At 36.0% G+C, this 16,405-nt stretch overlaps 1 protein-coding gene across 1 annotated transcript in view; it reads right to left on the reverse strand.

Annotated features, from left to right (window-relative positions):
* FBXL13 (F-box and leucine rich repeat protein 13) overlaps positions 1-16,405 on the reverse strand; it is a gene marked incomplete at its 5' end in the record, with an annotated part of 62,340 nt that overhangs the window by 3,662 nt on the left and 42,273 nt on the right. The window contains 4 exon segments of the mRNA XM_019611123.2: positions 3,421-3,584; positions 5,855-5,989; positions 10,580-10,663; positions 14,436-14,493. Coding sequence (XP_019466668.1) covers positions 3,421-3,584; positions 5,855-5,989; positions 10,580-10,663; positions 14,436-14,493 — 441 coding nt within the window.

A 16,405-nucleotide genomic window follows, 5' to 3' on the forward strand; every position in this document is an offset into this window, starting at 1 on the left:
GGAGCAGTGAGTTACCTTTGTTTTCCTCTAGTAGAAGAAAGAAATTGTATCATCACTTCATCCCACAAGCAGATCATCCGTGATCCTCTGTGGCATTAATCAGAAGGTTGTTTGCCTCCAGATACTGAAGAACGCCACAGGCTATCAGTTCGTAGAATGTTTTTTAAACTTGGCACCAGAGACTACTATGCTGGCAAATAGAATCTCAAATGCTATATAGTACTGGCAAGAATGGACAATCTTTGTGCTCGTAACTGTTTCCAAAGAAGCTGCATTGCAAAGCTTCAAGAGTCATATAGAGTGGCTCCATATGTTTTCTATATAAATCTCAGGAAAGAGTAAAAACAAAGCTCTGAAAAAGTCTATGACACAGTATGAGAGATATGCCTCAATGCTTGCATGGCTCAGTCTATTAAGAGATGTCTGCTAGGACTGGGTAGTGTTTAATAATGGGGAATTCCTTTGGCAAAATGAAGTATACATGATTTATAAATTTCGCAAAGCAGCTTCAAATTAAAAGGATACTTTTTCTATTGCTTTAGCAGGTTCTCCAGATCCATCCCTTCTGTCTCCTTGAATATGGAATGAGATGTCTCTGAAATGTGTGTTTCACACCAACAGAATACAAAATACACCTTAAAACAGACTTTTCCAACACTTTCTGTGAGACTCTTTTCTGAATACTACTTTTCTGAAAGAGTGATCAGGCACTGGAATGGGCTGCCCGGGGAGGTGGTGGAGTCATTGACCCTGGAGGTGTTCATGGAATGTTTGGATTTTGTGTTGAGGGACATGGTTTAGTGAGAACTATTGGTGATAGGTGGATGGTTGGACTGGATGATCTTGAAGGTCTTTTCCAACCTTGGTGATTCTGTGATTCTGTGACTCAAAGGGCCAGCAGAAGGTTTTAAGATCCAGTCTGAAAACAAGGAACAGGGATCTGTTGTTCATTTTTATGTCAATCTGTTGCTTACAATTCATTAGTAATATTGGTTGTGACTAAAAAACACAATTTATAAATATATAAGGTGACATGTAAGTGACAGTAGTGTCATTGCTTTTGATGTCACCAGTAAAAATCTGCTGCAGGATGACTAACAGTGCAGAATCATTATTATATTTTACTAAGCTTCTGATGTGATTTTTGGCAGAAAGCTGTTATCTTCCCAACATTGACCTTGAATTACAATAAAAGATTTTTTAGAAAGTGTGACACATACAGGATCTGGAAAATATCTAAATCTGACTGCGATCCCCTTTCTATTTTCTGCATATCATCCCATCTAATAGCAATTGAAAAACCACTCCGATCCAATAGGTTCAGTGCATTCTGCAGCCTGCCTAGGTCTAGGGAGGCTATTTGGCTGTGTTAGAAAGAACAAGCAGAAAAGCATCAGTGCTGAATTATTTTACATCGTGGAGCCACGTGATAGCTTTCGTCCCTGACTCAAGCTTTTGTCCCTGACTCAAGCTGCAACAGGATAAGACTTTCCTATCATTGAATGTACGTGCAAAGGATCAGAGACTGAGGATAGCTGAGAAAAGAACCAACTGCTGTCACATACCAAAATGTCAGGATCAAGAAAATAAAATTGGTATTTTTCCTGGTTTGAAAAGTCAAATAAACTAGAAAGATGACACTGGGTGGAGATACGTGTCTCATGGCTGCTTTTTGTTTTGTAAAAATCTTTAACTCTCTAGGGCTTTCTTTACAGTAAAAATAGCTAATTGGGAAATTCCTTGGCTGAGTCAGGAGAGTTTAATCAAGATGGTCAGTGAATCCGTGGCATGGGGGACTCTGAGGCAGAGCCACAGTCCTCATCATCTTGCAAAAGCTACAGTGCTGCAAGTGAGTTTCTGAGAAATCAAGTCAGCCCTTTGTTTGTGGCTCACCAAACCAATTAGAAGGCACTGAATTTTCATTACTATTACATATTGTTTGCACAAAAAGATGTAGAAGCAACCAGAGCCCCAGAGGGCTGATATAGTGCTTAGTGCTCCATAGAGAGATATGAAGAGAAAGAAAAAGCAAGTCAACAGTAATCTGTGGGTAGGAGAAAACCCCCTGAGGTTTAACATGGGAAAAACTGTAGATTGGAAACATATGAAGAAATTACAAGTATTTCACATACTTTTTTTTTTTTTTTAATAAAATGTAATTCATTTAGAATGATTTTTTCAATCACTACTGTTGCATACCAATCCTTTGAGACACTTTCCATAGCTAACATGTGTTTAATTACAAGTAGAGATTTTGAGAAGGAAATTCTAAGATGACATTAAGAAAACTAAGTGAGAGAGACAAAAATGAGGCCTGACAAGCAAAAAAAAAAAAAAAAGTAATGAGAACAGAATTGTCTGTGGTGAACAGGAAAATAAACCAAGGAGGGTTTGGAAAGCATGAAGCACACTAGATATCTTTTAAGTTGCTAAGGATCTGCATTAGCTTTGCTGTCTATAAAGTGACTATTGAACCCTGGAATGATTTAGCTGGGAGTGCTCAATCTACAGCAGTCCTGTAAATGTTTTATGTGGGGATTAACCCTCTTTCTTATTGGATACTCTCTATAATCTAATATATATATTGTTAATGTTATTTAAGTAAAAAAATTGTATACCCAGATATATCAACCGTACTTGGATTTTAGCTCTTTTCCAAGCAGTGTCAGCACCTTTGGTGTGTCTGGCCACTTTGCAGCTCTAGCTGTGAGGTGGTTACTCTGCAGGGCTCTTAAACACAATGGAAGTGTGCATCTTGGACACGCAGAGCTGAAAACTCAAATCTAAACCTGACCAAAGTGGACTGGTGTTGAATGTCATGGAGAAGCAACAGAGCAGGTCCATTTACAACAGGAGGGAAACATGGTTGTAGGTGACCTGCTTTTTCCATTTGTAGTATCTTTCACTTATACTTCATGAAACTATGCTTATGATACCTTGATTCATTCACTGTTACTATGCTACATTATGAGCACAGGCCCACATCAATGCTCACTTCCACTTCATCCCTGCACTGACATTTAATTGTTGGGATGTGGGCTCCCACAGGCTCCCACAAACACACTGAGTGAGCTCAAGTATGTAGTCAAAATGATGGCTAAGAGAAGGAGGCCCAGCCAGGTTTTCTCCCTCACATTCCACGTTTCCTTCATGTCTGCGTAAATTTTCCTAACAGAGCATTTTCTGCCATAAAGATAGATGGATTCCCTATTTCCCTTCACTTCAGGCTGACACTAGGACATGTAGATACCTACACCAAGCCATAAGAATCCTAAGGCAGCCATGTGGGCATTGCCCATCCTTCCCACTCCTCAGATAAAGGAGAAAGATGGAGATGAAAGGAGCAGCAAAATACCAGTGAAGACAGATTTTATGCTTGGAGGTTTAAAACTAAATGAAGATTAGGAAGTATCTTCTAACTTGATAATATTTCTACAGTAGAGCATCTTGAGAATCTGGAGTTGCTTACACCCTTTCCGAAGACATTTTAGTGCTTTGTCACTAAGATTAATGCAACCTGAGATGTCTAAGAAGTGAAGATAATTGCAAGCTGTGGCCAAGTACTGGATACAGATATCAGTCAACTGTAAATGAAGCAAAAGGGATCCTGAAGTTAGAAAAAAGTTGAAAAAAAACAAAAAAAAGAACACTTAATAGCACACAATTTCAGTGTCTGAAAATTGAAGTTTAGCTATGTGCTCAGTGATAAGATCTGAAATAGATTAACAAATAGATTTAGAGGTTAATAAATGGACTGATATTCCTACTGAAATAAAGAGAATTTGCTAACTGAACTTCACTGTCAGATAAGTTTAAGGGAAATCCACATTCATCAAACTCTAAATGCTAATCCCGCCACCGGACTGAATTATTGAATTCACTGTCCATTGAATGGCATCTTCAGAACTTTGCTATTTAAATACCTCAATTTCCTGAATCACTCAATCAGAGATTGAGTTTCAATTCTTTCTGTATTTTTTCATGTATAAGATATATTTCCCAGAGCAACTTCATTTTTTTCCTATGAAGTAAGTTAAGAATTACTTCTGAATCAGGCTCATTCCTTGAGTAAGACTCAGAACTGCACTGCTGAACATTTTATATTATCAGCATAAATTTTATCTCCTGGGGGTATGCAGATACATGACATAAAGGCTCACCGAAGCCAGTGGGGTTTATTTAAAGACAATTAATTTGCCCCCAAAATATAATTGAAGTGAAAATTTACTCTAATTTTATAGTAACCTGCCTAGCACACGCCAAAACACTCTTATTGCATACACATTTCTATATTGTATTTTCATGTTCTTTTGCTATGATTTTTCTTAATTCATTTGGGTTTGGGTCCTGTTGTTGCAGGACATGACTGTCAGACATGACATGACTGACTAGATCTAGATGTATTAACATCTACCCTTTGCAAAGGTTCATTCTTACTTTAATCTCCCAGCCATTTTTAAATAGTCTCTGAGTGGAAAATGTTTCCTTACTTAGCAGCTGGACCGCTTCAATTTGTACTAGAATTTGCCAAAAGGATTTGAATGACCCATTAGTTTCATTTTATGGAGTGTAAATTTGGATTCAAGTCAAAAGAAGACTTGTAAACTTACGTGTAGTTTTATTTGAAAAAGCCTTGATGTTCTTTTCTGAATACAATGGTTAACGGATTGTCTTAATAACCATTTAACGAGGAAGATATCATCTAGGAACAAAGCACTAGAAAGGGATTACTAGATCACTGAGTTTAGTTCTTGTTCGTATTTGAAGGAACTACAAAATATGACCCAGTTCATTCCCTTATTAAGAGCCATCCTAACATTACCTGATACTTTGTCCGTGTCTCCCTTCCCAGGATTCTGTTTTACAATTCACTGCTCTGGTAATCAAACACTTAGCCAATTTCCAGCCTAGACGCATCCACTGATATTTTATGCTAATTTTGATGTGTGTGTGAGATGCCTAAAAGTTGCAGTGAAATGCGTGGCTTTCAACAATATATAACTTCAACTACTTTGGCAAGATAAACATCCACAATTTTTGTTATTACTGTTATTACTGAAAAAAATTGCTTAGTATCTAACAAAAAACAAAGAATACAGAACAGTGGGAACCATATAATAATTAATGTTGTGTAGTAAATATCCCTAAGATAAGAATCTAAGGGCTATTCTAAGACATGGAGCAACATCCTTGGCCTACATCCTAGAGAGGATATGAAGATACACAACAACATGTCCATAAGGCATTTCACCGTGCTTCAGCAGCCAGTTTCTATAGGCTCATCTGGTACAAACAGTGCTTCTGAAGCTTGCTCTCCACTTAAATGCCAACTTCTGAAAAAGTACTCCTCTGTTTCTAGCTTTTCTCATACATTGCATTAGGAGGATTTGGACACTATCAAGAGTTTAAGTTGGTAGAGACTAGCAGTCTCCTTCAGAAGAAGCACTGGAGAAATAACAAAGCATGAAAATAGGGAGATTTTGTAAAACAAAGACTCCCTGCTTTGGGAGCATCCAGAACACCAGAAGCTCAGACAGTATCTGCAGGAAGCATCTCTAAAAGCCCTTCTCTTTATTCATTCCCAGACATCAGCTCCTTGAGACAGGCTTGTGCCTAACCCAGTGCAGGCATCTTTACGTTCTAACCGCAACCATTAGAAGAATGCCAAACACACTCAAGAACCAAGCCTCAGAATATAAACCAGTTGAACTGAGACTCTGATTTTTAAATTAAATGAATGCACTGTAGAACTGTAGCAAGATATAGACGGCAGCAGGCCAAATTCCTGAATGAAATACTGTGTATTCCTTTGCAATAGCAACCCCAAAACTATTGTCCCAGTTCTCATACATACCTTTGGACAACCAGCTATGCTGACAGATGTTAGTTCATGGCAGTGAAATGCCAAAGCTTTCACAGCTTCATCTGTCAGCTGATGGAAGCAGGAGACATGACAATATTCCAGCTGCTTAGTGCCTTTGCAGAACACCTGAAAGAGCAACAAACAGAGCAGTCATTCTTTAGAAATGTGTCCACTCTGCTTTTCTCAATGCACAACACATTTATATCCATCCTGTGGTCCACCTTAAGCACTTCATTTGTTCTATGTAGCCTTCATAGCAGTGAATTCTCTCAGCCATAGTCTGGGAATTTCACTGGAAAAAGGAGAGCTGTATTAAGAGGTTATTTCCACTGCTGGAGCTGATATGAACTATGTGGTCATTAGAATAAAATTCTGTTCCTTTCTTCTAATTCAGTGTGTTGAAATCTTTGTTTTATGAGCCTGTAGATTTGTTTCCTCAAGAACAGAGTAACCTAAAATGCTATTTCTTCACTTAATAGTTCTATGAAGTGAGTGCAGCAGAACTTTTTGTGGAATTAGCTTCAGTGAATATCTCTCCTCTTCTATCATTTCCAGCCGAAAACCATGGTAAGATAACTTAAACCTGTCACTGAGCTGATTTTCCATACCTGGTCTAAAGGCAGTGCAATTTGGCATTTATTGCAATGGAGATTTTACCTCTATAGAGAATCTTCCTCTATAGAAAATACTGGCTGCTTGAAGCTTTTCAAAACTTTCTAGAATTAGTTCCAAAGAAAATTGACTAAGACTACATGGGTAAGTAAACACGTGCATGCACACAGATAAATGCATAAATGCACTTACTTATTTATCATTGTGAAAAAAAGTCCATTGTAATTTTACTACGGACATTTTCTCCTTGCATCAAACAGGAACCTGGGCACCAACCTATGGTTGATCAGTGGCAAATGCTAGCTTTTTGATGACAAAGAGGTGTGTGATTTTAATGCCTCTCATTAACAGATCCGAAGAAACTTATTAAGTCTAAAATTTGTTTCATGGACCAAATTTTTTATCATTTTTCATCTGTATCCTAACTCGTTTGTTGTTTTTTTTTTCCATCAGCATAGCTGTACCAATGCAATGCTTCTTGGGTTTGGGGTCTTACAAAACATTTGATTGTATTTTAAAATAGAACTGGTTAGAGTGAACAAGTCAGAATTTATAAAAATTGGCTTCTGTACCTCTCCTGTTTAAATTCTAGCTTTACAGGGTGTTAACAGCAATATAGAAATATTCTAAACACCAAAACTGATATATGTTTTTTCCATGCGTAAGAGAAACTGAACTCCCTTCAGAATTAGCCTCAGACATGCTGATCTAATCACTACATTCTCAGCTAGGGTATGCAGCACAAGCTGAAGCCAAGATTTCAATGCCTGAGAGATATGTTTATCTTGTTTATACTGGCATAGTTTGCCTACATCCATACTTAATATATCCTTCAGAGTTAGAATCTGTATTTGCTCTTAAAGTCTACCCCTACATTATTTTTTTTGCAAATAGCACTTAGGATATAATTTTCAATCAAAGGAAATGGAGATTGGTTTGTTATCTTCATCTCTGTATCTTTGGACCTAATACCTAAGACCTCCAAAAGAGGTTATGAAAATAAATAAAGTTTGCAAAACATTAAAATAAATGAATAGCATAAGAAGGAAATATAATTTTCTATCTCTTTTGCACTGTTTTAATTCTGTGTAAATAAGATCTTAAAGCACACAAATATTAATGAAAATCTGAAATGGAATTGCTGCACATAAAGTGAGCATTGTCTGAGCTATGAATGAGCAGAAATCCCAGTTACAAAATATGTGATCAGATTATAGTTTACTGTCATAATGCCTATGAACAAGTAAATGAATTTACACTGTGAGGTCAGCATTATTTTGTGCCATTTTATAACCCTCAGCATTTTACCTTGACTGTGTTATTAAAGCCCTCTCCATACACATTTTTTTCCACACAATTTAAGTATACTTTATGTAATCAAAGAATAATCACGATGTGCAGCATACAGTGAGGTTCCTCTCTACGTTTTTTTTCCATAAACTCAGATTCCATCTTCAAATAAAGATGTGCCATTTTGTTTTGAGTTACTTTCTTATCTCTTCTTCCTCCTGCCCTTCCTAGATCCATGACTGCATGGTCTCTGTTACACCTACATCTTCATGTGCTCGCTGCTGATGGATCAATTTGAGTGAAGTCAAATTCATATTGCAGATACAGAAAATGTAAATGCTTCTTTTCTTCCACATTCTTTTTTTGGAGTATATAGTGAAATACTGAATGATAATAGCAGAACATAGAACTGAACATTCTCCTCTGAAAGAGGCAGTGCTGGCTCTGCACCAACTTTTGATGAAATAGAAAAAGTGTACGTACTTGATCATTGTTTCATGGAAACAAAAACATGGAAATACAGACCTTTACACAGAACATTCATGAATGATAGTCAGATTTATTCCTAAAGAAGCAAATTCTAGTGGCCTGATGTATATGCCCCTAGAAGATTCAAACCAGATGCATCCCTTGTGGTGAAACAACGACTGACTCATGCGTATAATATATGGTTATAAAATGATGGATGTTGGAGCCTTATAATGGAAAAAATGTAGAGGCCAAAAACTAGGATTGCACTGTACCTTGCCTGACAATCTGCAAGGGTTTATGGGCACGAAATTGGTACCTCTAAGCAACAAGATTTAATTATTTTTGTTCCATATGGTTAGACTCAATTCTCAGTTGCAGGAAAAAAAAGGGCTCTTATTTGGATGTAAATTCTACCTCTCTTCTTTCCAGCAAGGTAGATAATTTCTTCTTCCACTGACAAATAACCAACTAATGCCTACTTTTTTGCACTGTTCTGAAACACGAAGGTGCAAGTCTATGTAATAGTACTGAATCTGTAAAATCTCCTTAAGTAAGCTTCAAGCATATTGAACCAACATTTGATAAGGAACTTCACAGCCTAACAGTACATTTTGGAGACATCTACTTTTCTTCCTCTCAGACCTCAAACTAGATTCACTTCATGCCCAACAGATAACATATGAAGGCAAACAGCAAAATGTTGACCCCATGTACACTTTTTGTGACACTTGTGATTGTACAGATCTCAGCTGTATTTCATCAGCCATCTCCTTTCCTGACCGCCGGTTCTGTGCTTGATTATTTGCTCCTTTTATGGAAAGCGGACCATACGTCTGATGATCCCTGCTTCCCCTCCAAGTCTCTTCCAGTCTTCAGTCAATGCTTTACCCATAAAAAGACTTGTAAATGGAGTTCAAATACTATATTAATATTAAAAATTTCTGCAATTGCTGATTATTTAGAAGAGGAAATATTGTCTTTCTGTATAACTTCTTAACTTATCATCAATGTAAATAATTGCCTCTGCAGCAACTTCAATTTTTATGTTTTCTTTTAACAAATAAAGTCTTTCCTATCTGATTACTGACCTGGAAAATTTCTCAGTTTATTGCTAAGTTTAAGGTCAGAACACTAAACAATGCATAGTTCAGGCTAATCTCTTATTTTAAGAACAACATCTGGCTTCATATTGTTGAGATTCGCTGTTTAAATTTTCAAAAGAAGGTATATAATTTTCATAAGAAAAACAGTGTAAAAATGAAGTTTACAGAGGTTCAACAGATATCCCACCGGGAGCATGAAATCCTAAGAATAACAATATCTAGCTAAAATACACGTAGTCCATTTTCTAACAGATTAATTTCATCATTAGATGTTAACAAATTACTCAGTTGATGATTTTATAGGACATTTTAAAATGTTCAGGCTTTTTCTTCTGAAAAATGACACAGTACAATTTGTGTTGTTCTTTCCATAAAACAGCTACGAAATCTGCTCAGTCTGGAGAAAGCACATGTGCATATCACTGAAACATAAGTTATTACTTTTAAGGATTTCTGTTGGTAAGAAATATACTTCAGAATTACATTGAGGCATATCGTTGTGCCTCTAAGAGACAATGGCATGTAGCAATATATCAGCAGCACATGAAGAACCTCATGTAATAGAATAAAAGAAGTTTAACTATTCCATTGAGCTAGCTATGCTTGGTCATGTAAGTATGACATTCAACTAAAGGCTGACTAATAAAACAGAAAGTTTTACCTGAAAACCCACATTAGCAGCAGGAAAAATATGTAATAAATAGAAATTAGTAAGGGATTTGTAGAGCAAGGGAAAGAGAATAATAGTAGCAAGTTAGATTGTAATTTGCGCAGTACAGTGCAGTAGAATGTAAAGCTCTCTTACAATTGTTCAGAGTCAATGCAGAAGGCAGAATTTGAAATTCATTAAAATTCATGGAAGTAAAGAAAAATAAAATGAAAAGGACTGCAAAAAGAAAATCACATCACATAGAGGATGGTGACGCACTGGAACAGGTTGCCCAAGGAGGTTGTGGATGCCCCATCCTTGGAGGCATTCGAGGCCAGGCTGGATGTGGCTCTGGGCAGCCTGGTCTGGTAGTTGGCGACCCTGCACATAGCAGGGGGTTGAAACTAGATGATCATGGTGGTCCTTTTCAACCCAGGCCATTCTATGATTCTATTACTCTATAAAAGTGTAGAATAGTGTAATGAAGAATGAACGATGTTGCACAGAGTAAAATATGATCTGTTTGGACATGGTTGATTTGAAGCATAGAGAGGCTTCCAGGAAGCATCAAGAGAAGAGGTTAAGCTTTACCTGAATCCCAGTGTCGTTGATGTTTTTGCATTCCAATAGAGAAAGCTACTTGATTTTTCCATGGCGGCCAAGGGCTCTCAAACCCTAAAAAATTCCAGAAAAAAATAAAAATCAAAACATACAATTATATATAATTGCTTTTAATATGCTTATACATTCAATGTTTGCATATTAAATGTTCTATCTAAGAATTATAGCATCTTTTAAGACACACACAAAAAAATAATCCCACAGAGTACCCTCACAGAACTTCACACCTTTTTACAAAGAGGATTGGAGATGTTATATAAATGAGCTGCCTGAAGTTACACGCAGAAATGCTTACACAGTAAGAACTATAGTCTGAATTTCCATTCTAAGATATTGAAAATAACTTTCCTATTGGCTGGAATTCTTTTAAATCAAAATAAAAGTAATTTTAATTGTTTTCTAGTTAACCTCTGATTCTGAAGCATTTCTTAAGGATTTTCATAGATCCAGTAGAATCCAATGGAACAGCTAGTCTTATTTTATCTACTTCTATTGGGAACAAATAAATGCTAGGTCCTTGTAAGCATCTTCAGCAGAATGCATGTAGTTTATCTTCTGATTTTTTCCTGTAGTACACAAAAAGGTCAAGAATTCTTTACAGAAATAATGCACTGGAGAAAGAAAAAAAAAAAATGCTCAGAAAGAAAAAAACTGGAGAAAAATAGTACAACGTGAAAAATACTTCCATGGGACACAGCACAATCATAAAACAAAATAGATTTATAGATCTCCTTCAAAATTTGAGTTTGAAAGAACTTTTCATAGGTTTTTTGTTTTGTTTTGTTTTGTTTTGTTTTTGCTTTTTGCTTTTGTTGAAAAAAGAAAATACTACTTGCTGCAACCATAAAATATCTTAAAATTGCTGCCTTTAGGATTTGCTTCTCAGTGGGCTCTTAGGACTACAGCCATAATTACAACTACAAATTCTGACTACAAAAAGACAATACTTGAAATGGTGGAGTCACACTCATAGGTAAATTCTACTTAAAAAAAAAAAACAGAAACCATATTAAAGACAATTGAGAGATGGCAACTTCAGTAAATTCCTACTTCAGGAGTGCAAAAGGATCAGAAGTTGCTTTGTCTTTTTCACTGCTTGTACACCAGGTTACAAGACCTTGTTCTGAATTTCAGCTCTAAATCTGAAGGAAAATTTACTGTTGATTTTTGTAAAATGTATTTTGATATTTACAGCAGAGTATCTGTGTTCTTCATATCATTAAACAAACTTTACTGAAAAACAAAAGTTATCGCTTCAGTTCGTATGGTTAAAAAATTATCTACAATTAGGCAGTGAACTGCGCTGCACAGAGGAAATATCATACTGAAAAACTAAGCACATGTAAATAGTGTCTGGAACCCAGATGTGGACACTGCAATGATAATGCTGGGAGAGTGCGTCTGGAGTTCAAATTTTGCAAATGCCTAAAATCTCACAGGCTGAATAAAAACAAAACAAAAAAATGGAACAATGAAATAGATTTCCAATCCTGGCTGCTTATGAAAACAGAGAAATTTGCATTTTTCCTCAGCAGACACATTTATATGGTAAGCACTGCTTTCAACAGTTTCATGAAAATCAACAGATTTCAAATTTTTGTGGACCAGAGCAGTCCTATTCAAGGCAACAAAAGATTATGTACTTTATCCCCAAATATGTTTATGTTAAAATGTGAAATCCTTACAGAAGAGATTGACAGTGATAGGTGTGACCTTGTGAACAAAATTTCTTCGTCCAGTTCTCTTTATCCAAAAGTAGCACAACTTTATGGTATTTGGAAATGAAATATTAAATAATTATTTTTGCTAAAAGACAATGAATGCTGCTATTATTTCAAAGCTAACCTACAATAATTTTATGTGACAATACTAGCATTGTGTCACAATAAAATTATTTTTATGATAACAATCAAGGTCTCCTCTGAGGGGTTTCATTAATAACAGCAGATTAGAGAAAGGAAAAAGGCTGAAGATATGGAATACAAGGAATGTCATTACGAACTGTCAATCACACAGAGAAATTACTAAACTGACATTTCGTGCAATAAACCTCTTCAGTGCAGGAATCTATATGAAGTTTTTAACTATCAGATTTAAATCTAACCGAGGTATAGAGTAGCTAATTATCCTTAGTTTTTCTAGAATTCCTGATTTAGTCAGTAGTATTCTCTGAAAAAGAACATCAGGGATTCCCATCTGGGATACTGACCTATTTCTGAGACTTTTGTCTCTTATACTAAGCCTCCAGACATTTTTACAAGATATGGTCAGAGCTATGATATTATCATCAGAACTCCTGGAAACATATGCTAGCAGAACAAATACAATGCAGCATACAGAATATGACTTCTGCTCTACAGGCTTTCAAAACCATCCTTCTTCAACATAAAGAAATCTCCTCATGTCTCTTGGATCAATGCTCCAATGCCACAGAGAAAGGGAAGATTTTGTCCTGCGTCTCTTGTATAGCATATTTATTGCCATCTCTATTTAGAAAACAACTTTGTAAGAAATATTACACCCTTCACCAGTAGCTGTTTTTTTCAAACAGCTGAGTATTATAGCATTGTTCTATTTCAGTTACTTCGTGTAAGGCCTACAAACACTTGCAGAACATCATTTGTTATTATTTCACCAAAGTTTTGTAGATGAAAGGATGAAAATCTACTGCAACATCTGGTGAGGGTCTTTCATTGTTTGAGATGAAAGTCACCTATGTCTTACCAGAGAACAATTCTTTATTATTTATATTCACCAACTGCAAGTACATGCCTTCCAACTGCAGAGCGCAATGAATATGTGCTATGCTATTTTCAACTTCTGAGATTTCTGTTCACATATCTCTTGGTAACCCTAAAGGTCAGCATCTGTAACGTATCTTTGTCTTCATGTTCCAGAGACACACAGATGTCTCTTCCTGTGCATTCCCTAAATCAAAGAGACTGACTTCAAAGTCACCCCTATCCTGGAAGAGCTCTTAAGAAGGAGCTTCCACTTTCCATTTGAGAGCTATTTAATTTGAAATGGCTCAGCTCATTCTCTAAAATGCTTAGATTTTTGCACATACTAGCCACGCTCTAGCACCAGTTTCAAGCACTTACTAGTAGAGAAGAACGTAACTGAGATCTTGCAGTATCATTTTGCTAATAATAATATGTAGATGGCAGAACTGAGTTCTGTTTCTTCTGTTTCAGATAACACTTTCTGGAAACATGGTAAGTTCATAACAAATGTAGCTATGTTGTCTGCAGTACCTGAGCTAATATAAAGGTGTGTCAGATCTGTTTAGAGGAGCAGTAAAGGCATTTTTAGTTGCAGTGCAGAAATCTCCCTATATGACTTTGTGTATAATACATTCCTTAAATGTATTATTACTTAATTTCTGTATCTAACACCGTTTGTGGCTAGACAAAATCTTGACTTGTGAAATACAGTTGCATTGTTTCTTGATACTAAGTCCAGACAACAGGACTTCTACTATGACTATTGTTTTGTCAAAACATTGAGCCCAAAACAATTGACTGCAATATCTCCCTGGGGTAGTCTCCTATTTCTAGGCAGAACTAAATTACTAATTCTTCAGGCCAAATTCTCTTCCTCTGCTCTCCCAAGAAAACTGGACTGCTAGCATTTGAATTTGGAGCTTGCTTGAATATTTATCATTTCCTTCTGCCTGCCTTAAGGATGTGTGATTTGTCACTTCCTCTTCTCTAGAAATCAAATGCAAACAATTCATTTGCAGTCTGTTGCTGCTTATAGGTAATATTTTCTTCCTAATCTTCACAAGGCTCTTCCTCAGTCCTAATACTCTAATTTTCTAGCAGACCAAAATGTAGAGCCAGGCTATGGATTCAAGACACCATAAATCCAGAATCCCACAAAAACTGCAAAAAGAAAAAAAAAAATATTACTCTAAATAACCACATAAAGCCAAGATGTATTTTTTCCCCCTGTGATCTGTTTGGAAACATTTTATTAATATATTAGTAAATATTTATGTTGCAGCCTGGCCTTAAGGCGCAGCCAGTATCTGAAAATCATTACGTACAAAAACATAGGAAAAGAAAGTAGAACTAATTGTTTATACAGCCATCATGTAACCACATAGTTCCCAAGGATTACAATTTACCCTCAAATGTAAAGACCAATTTGACATGGCCAGGACGCAAAAAATCTGTGACTGATTAAGTGACTTGATGTCACATATGATTCTTGAAGAGGATTGACAACCGGAATAGAGAATGGGACCTTGTGTCATTACAAAAAGAGACTTTCACGCATAACAGCCACTATGGAAGAAGATGAAGAAACAACTGTGATAGAAAACTTCACAAACTCTGTATTTACTTTTTGTCTTCTGATTTTAGAAGAATATCAGAGTTCTTTCAATTTTTAAAGTATTTTTTCTGTTTTTTTTTTTATACTTAAGGCTATCTTATTCCCTCTCATTATTACACAGCGTGTAATTTATCAGTGATACCAAGTTTCCCTGATGGGCATATACAGTTTTTCTTGTTGTAGAGTGTATATTTGTATGTCAGGAATCAAGTGATTTACTTTAACCATTCCTTTTTTATTCCTTGTTATGCTTCTTCTGACTGTCTAAATCCTCCTTGACTTAAACAATTCTCCTTGAAAGTCCCAATATTTCAATATTTAATGACTTTTTCTATCAAAAGAAGATGGGTGGTCTGGTCCATGTGCATTAGCAACTTGTGTCAGAATGAACACTGCACAGCTGCTCTCTTTCAGACTCACAGTTGGAGCAAAACTGCCAAAGCTGTATCACATCAAACATCAGAAATAGTCTACAACATTTTAATAAAAATATGGAGAGTAAAAGAACAAATCTTATTACTAAAACTGCTTCACTATCTCATGGAAGCATTTCCACTGTATCACTGGGACTGCTTTTATATGACAAATAGGTTTTGGAGCTGACTGACAGTTGTTCCCATCACAGTAATAGAATAGGCAGTCCCTCACACACATAAAGCTGACATCCTCTTCTGAGGATGGTATTTGTTTTCATGAATGAATGGTCTTTGGCTTTGACTTACCAAGACACTTAGGCATACATACAAAGTTAAGTATGTGATGAAATTTCTTGACTTATCCCACTATTGACTGATAGATTCTGGAGAAATAGGATACATTTCTGCAAACATGAGAGACTACCTTTTTTTTTTTCCTAAGCACTATATTTTATTATTACTGTGGGTCTGCAATGAGTCTACAGTATTTTTCTATATTAACAAGTTCTCTTGTCAGGCAAAAGTTTGAGCCAATATATTTCTTCCAAATGCAACAAATTCTCTAAATGAAAGACAGACTTCAACAGGAACATTTCTCTCCCAAAGAAACTACTGAAGAGAAAGACACCAACAGTGGGAAAAAAAAACCTTTCCATTTTGATTAAAGTCTTAATTAAGTCAGTCATACGCGAGGCACAAATCTGTAAGAAAATCTAACTCTAATGTATCTTTTCTCCCTTGTTCTTCCCCTAAGTACATATTAGTATTATCATTACAGTAAATTCTACTCTGCTTTGGTGGGTTGAGTGATTCTGCCATGAATTTAAAAAACAAAAAAATGAACATTCTCCTGCATACTGCAGACTTATGTTGTACATTCTGCATGTATCACAAACCAAGACAGCAACAAAAAAAAAAAGAGTCATACAACTTCTCTTTATCAACATAGTGTAATAGAGTCAATTACTGAACATAAAAAACTGTTTTCTACTACATTTTTCAAGCAATTTGGATACAGCACTTGAAAAAGAATCTTAATACA

This window comes from Meleagris gallopavo, chromosome 1, assembly GCF_000146605.3.
Source record: "Meleagris gallopavo isolate NT-WF06-2002-E0010 breed Aviagen turkey brand Nicholas breeding stock chromosome 1, Turkey_5.1, whole genome shotgun sequence".
Classification (NCBI taxonomy): domain Eukaryota; kingdom Metazoa; phylum Chordata; class Aves; order Galliformes; family Phasianidae; genus Meleagris; species Meleagris gallopavo.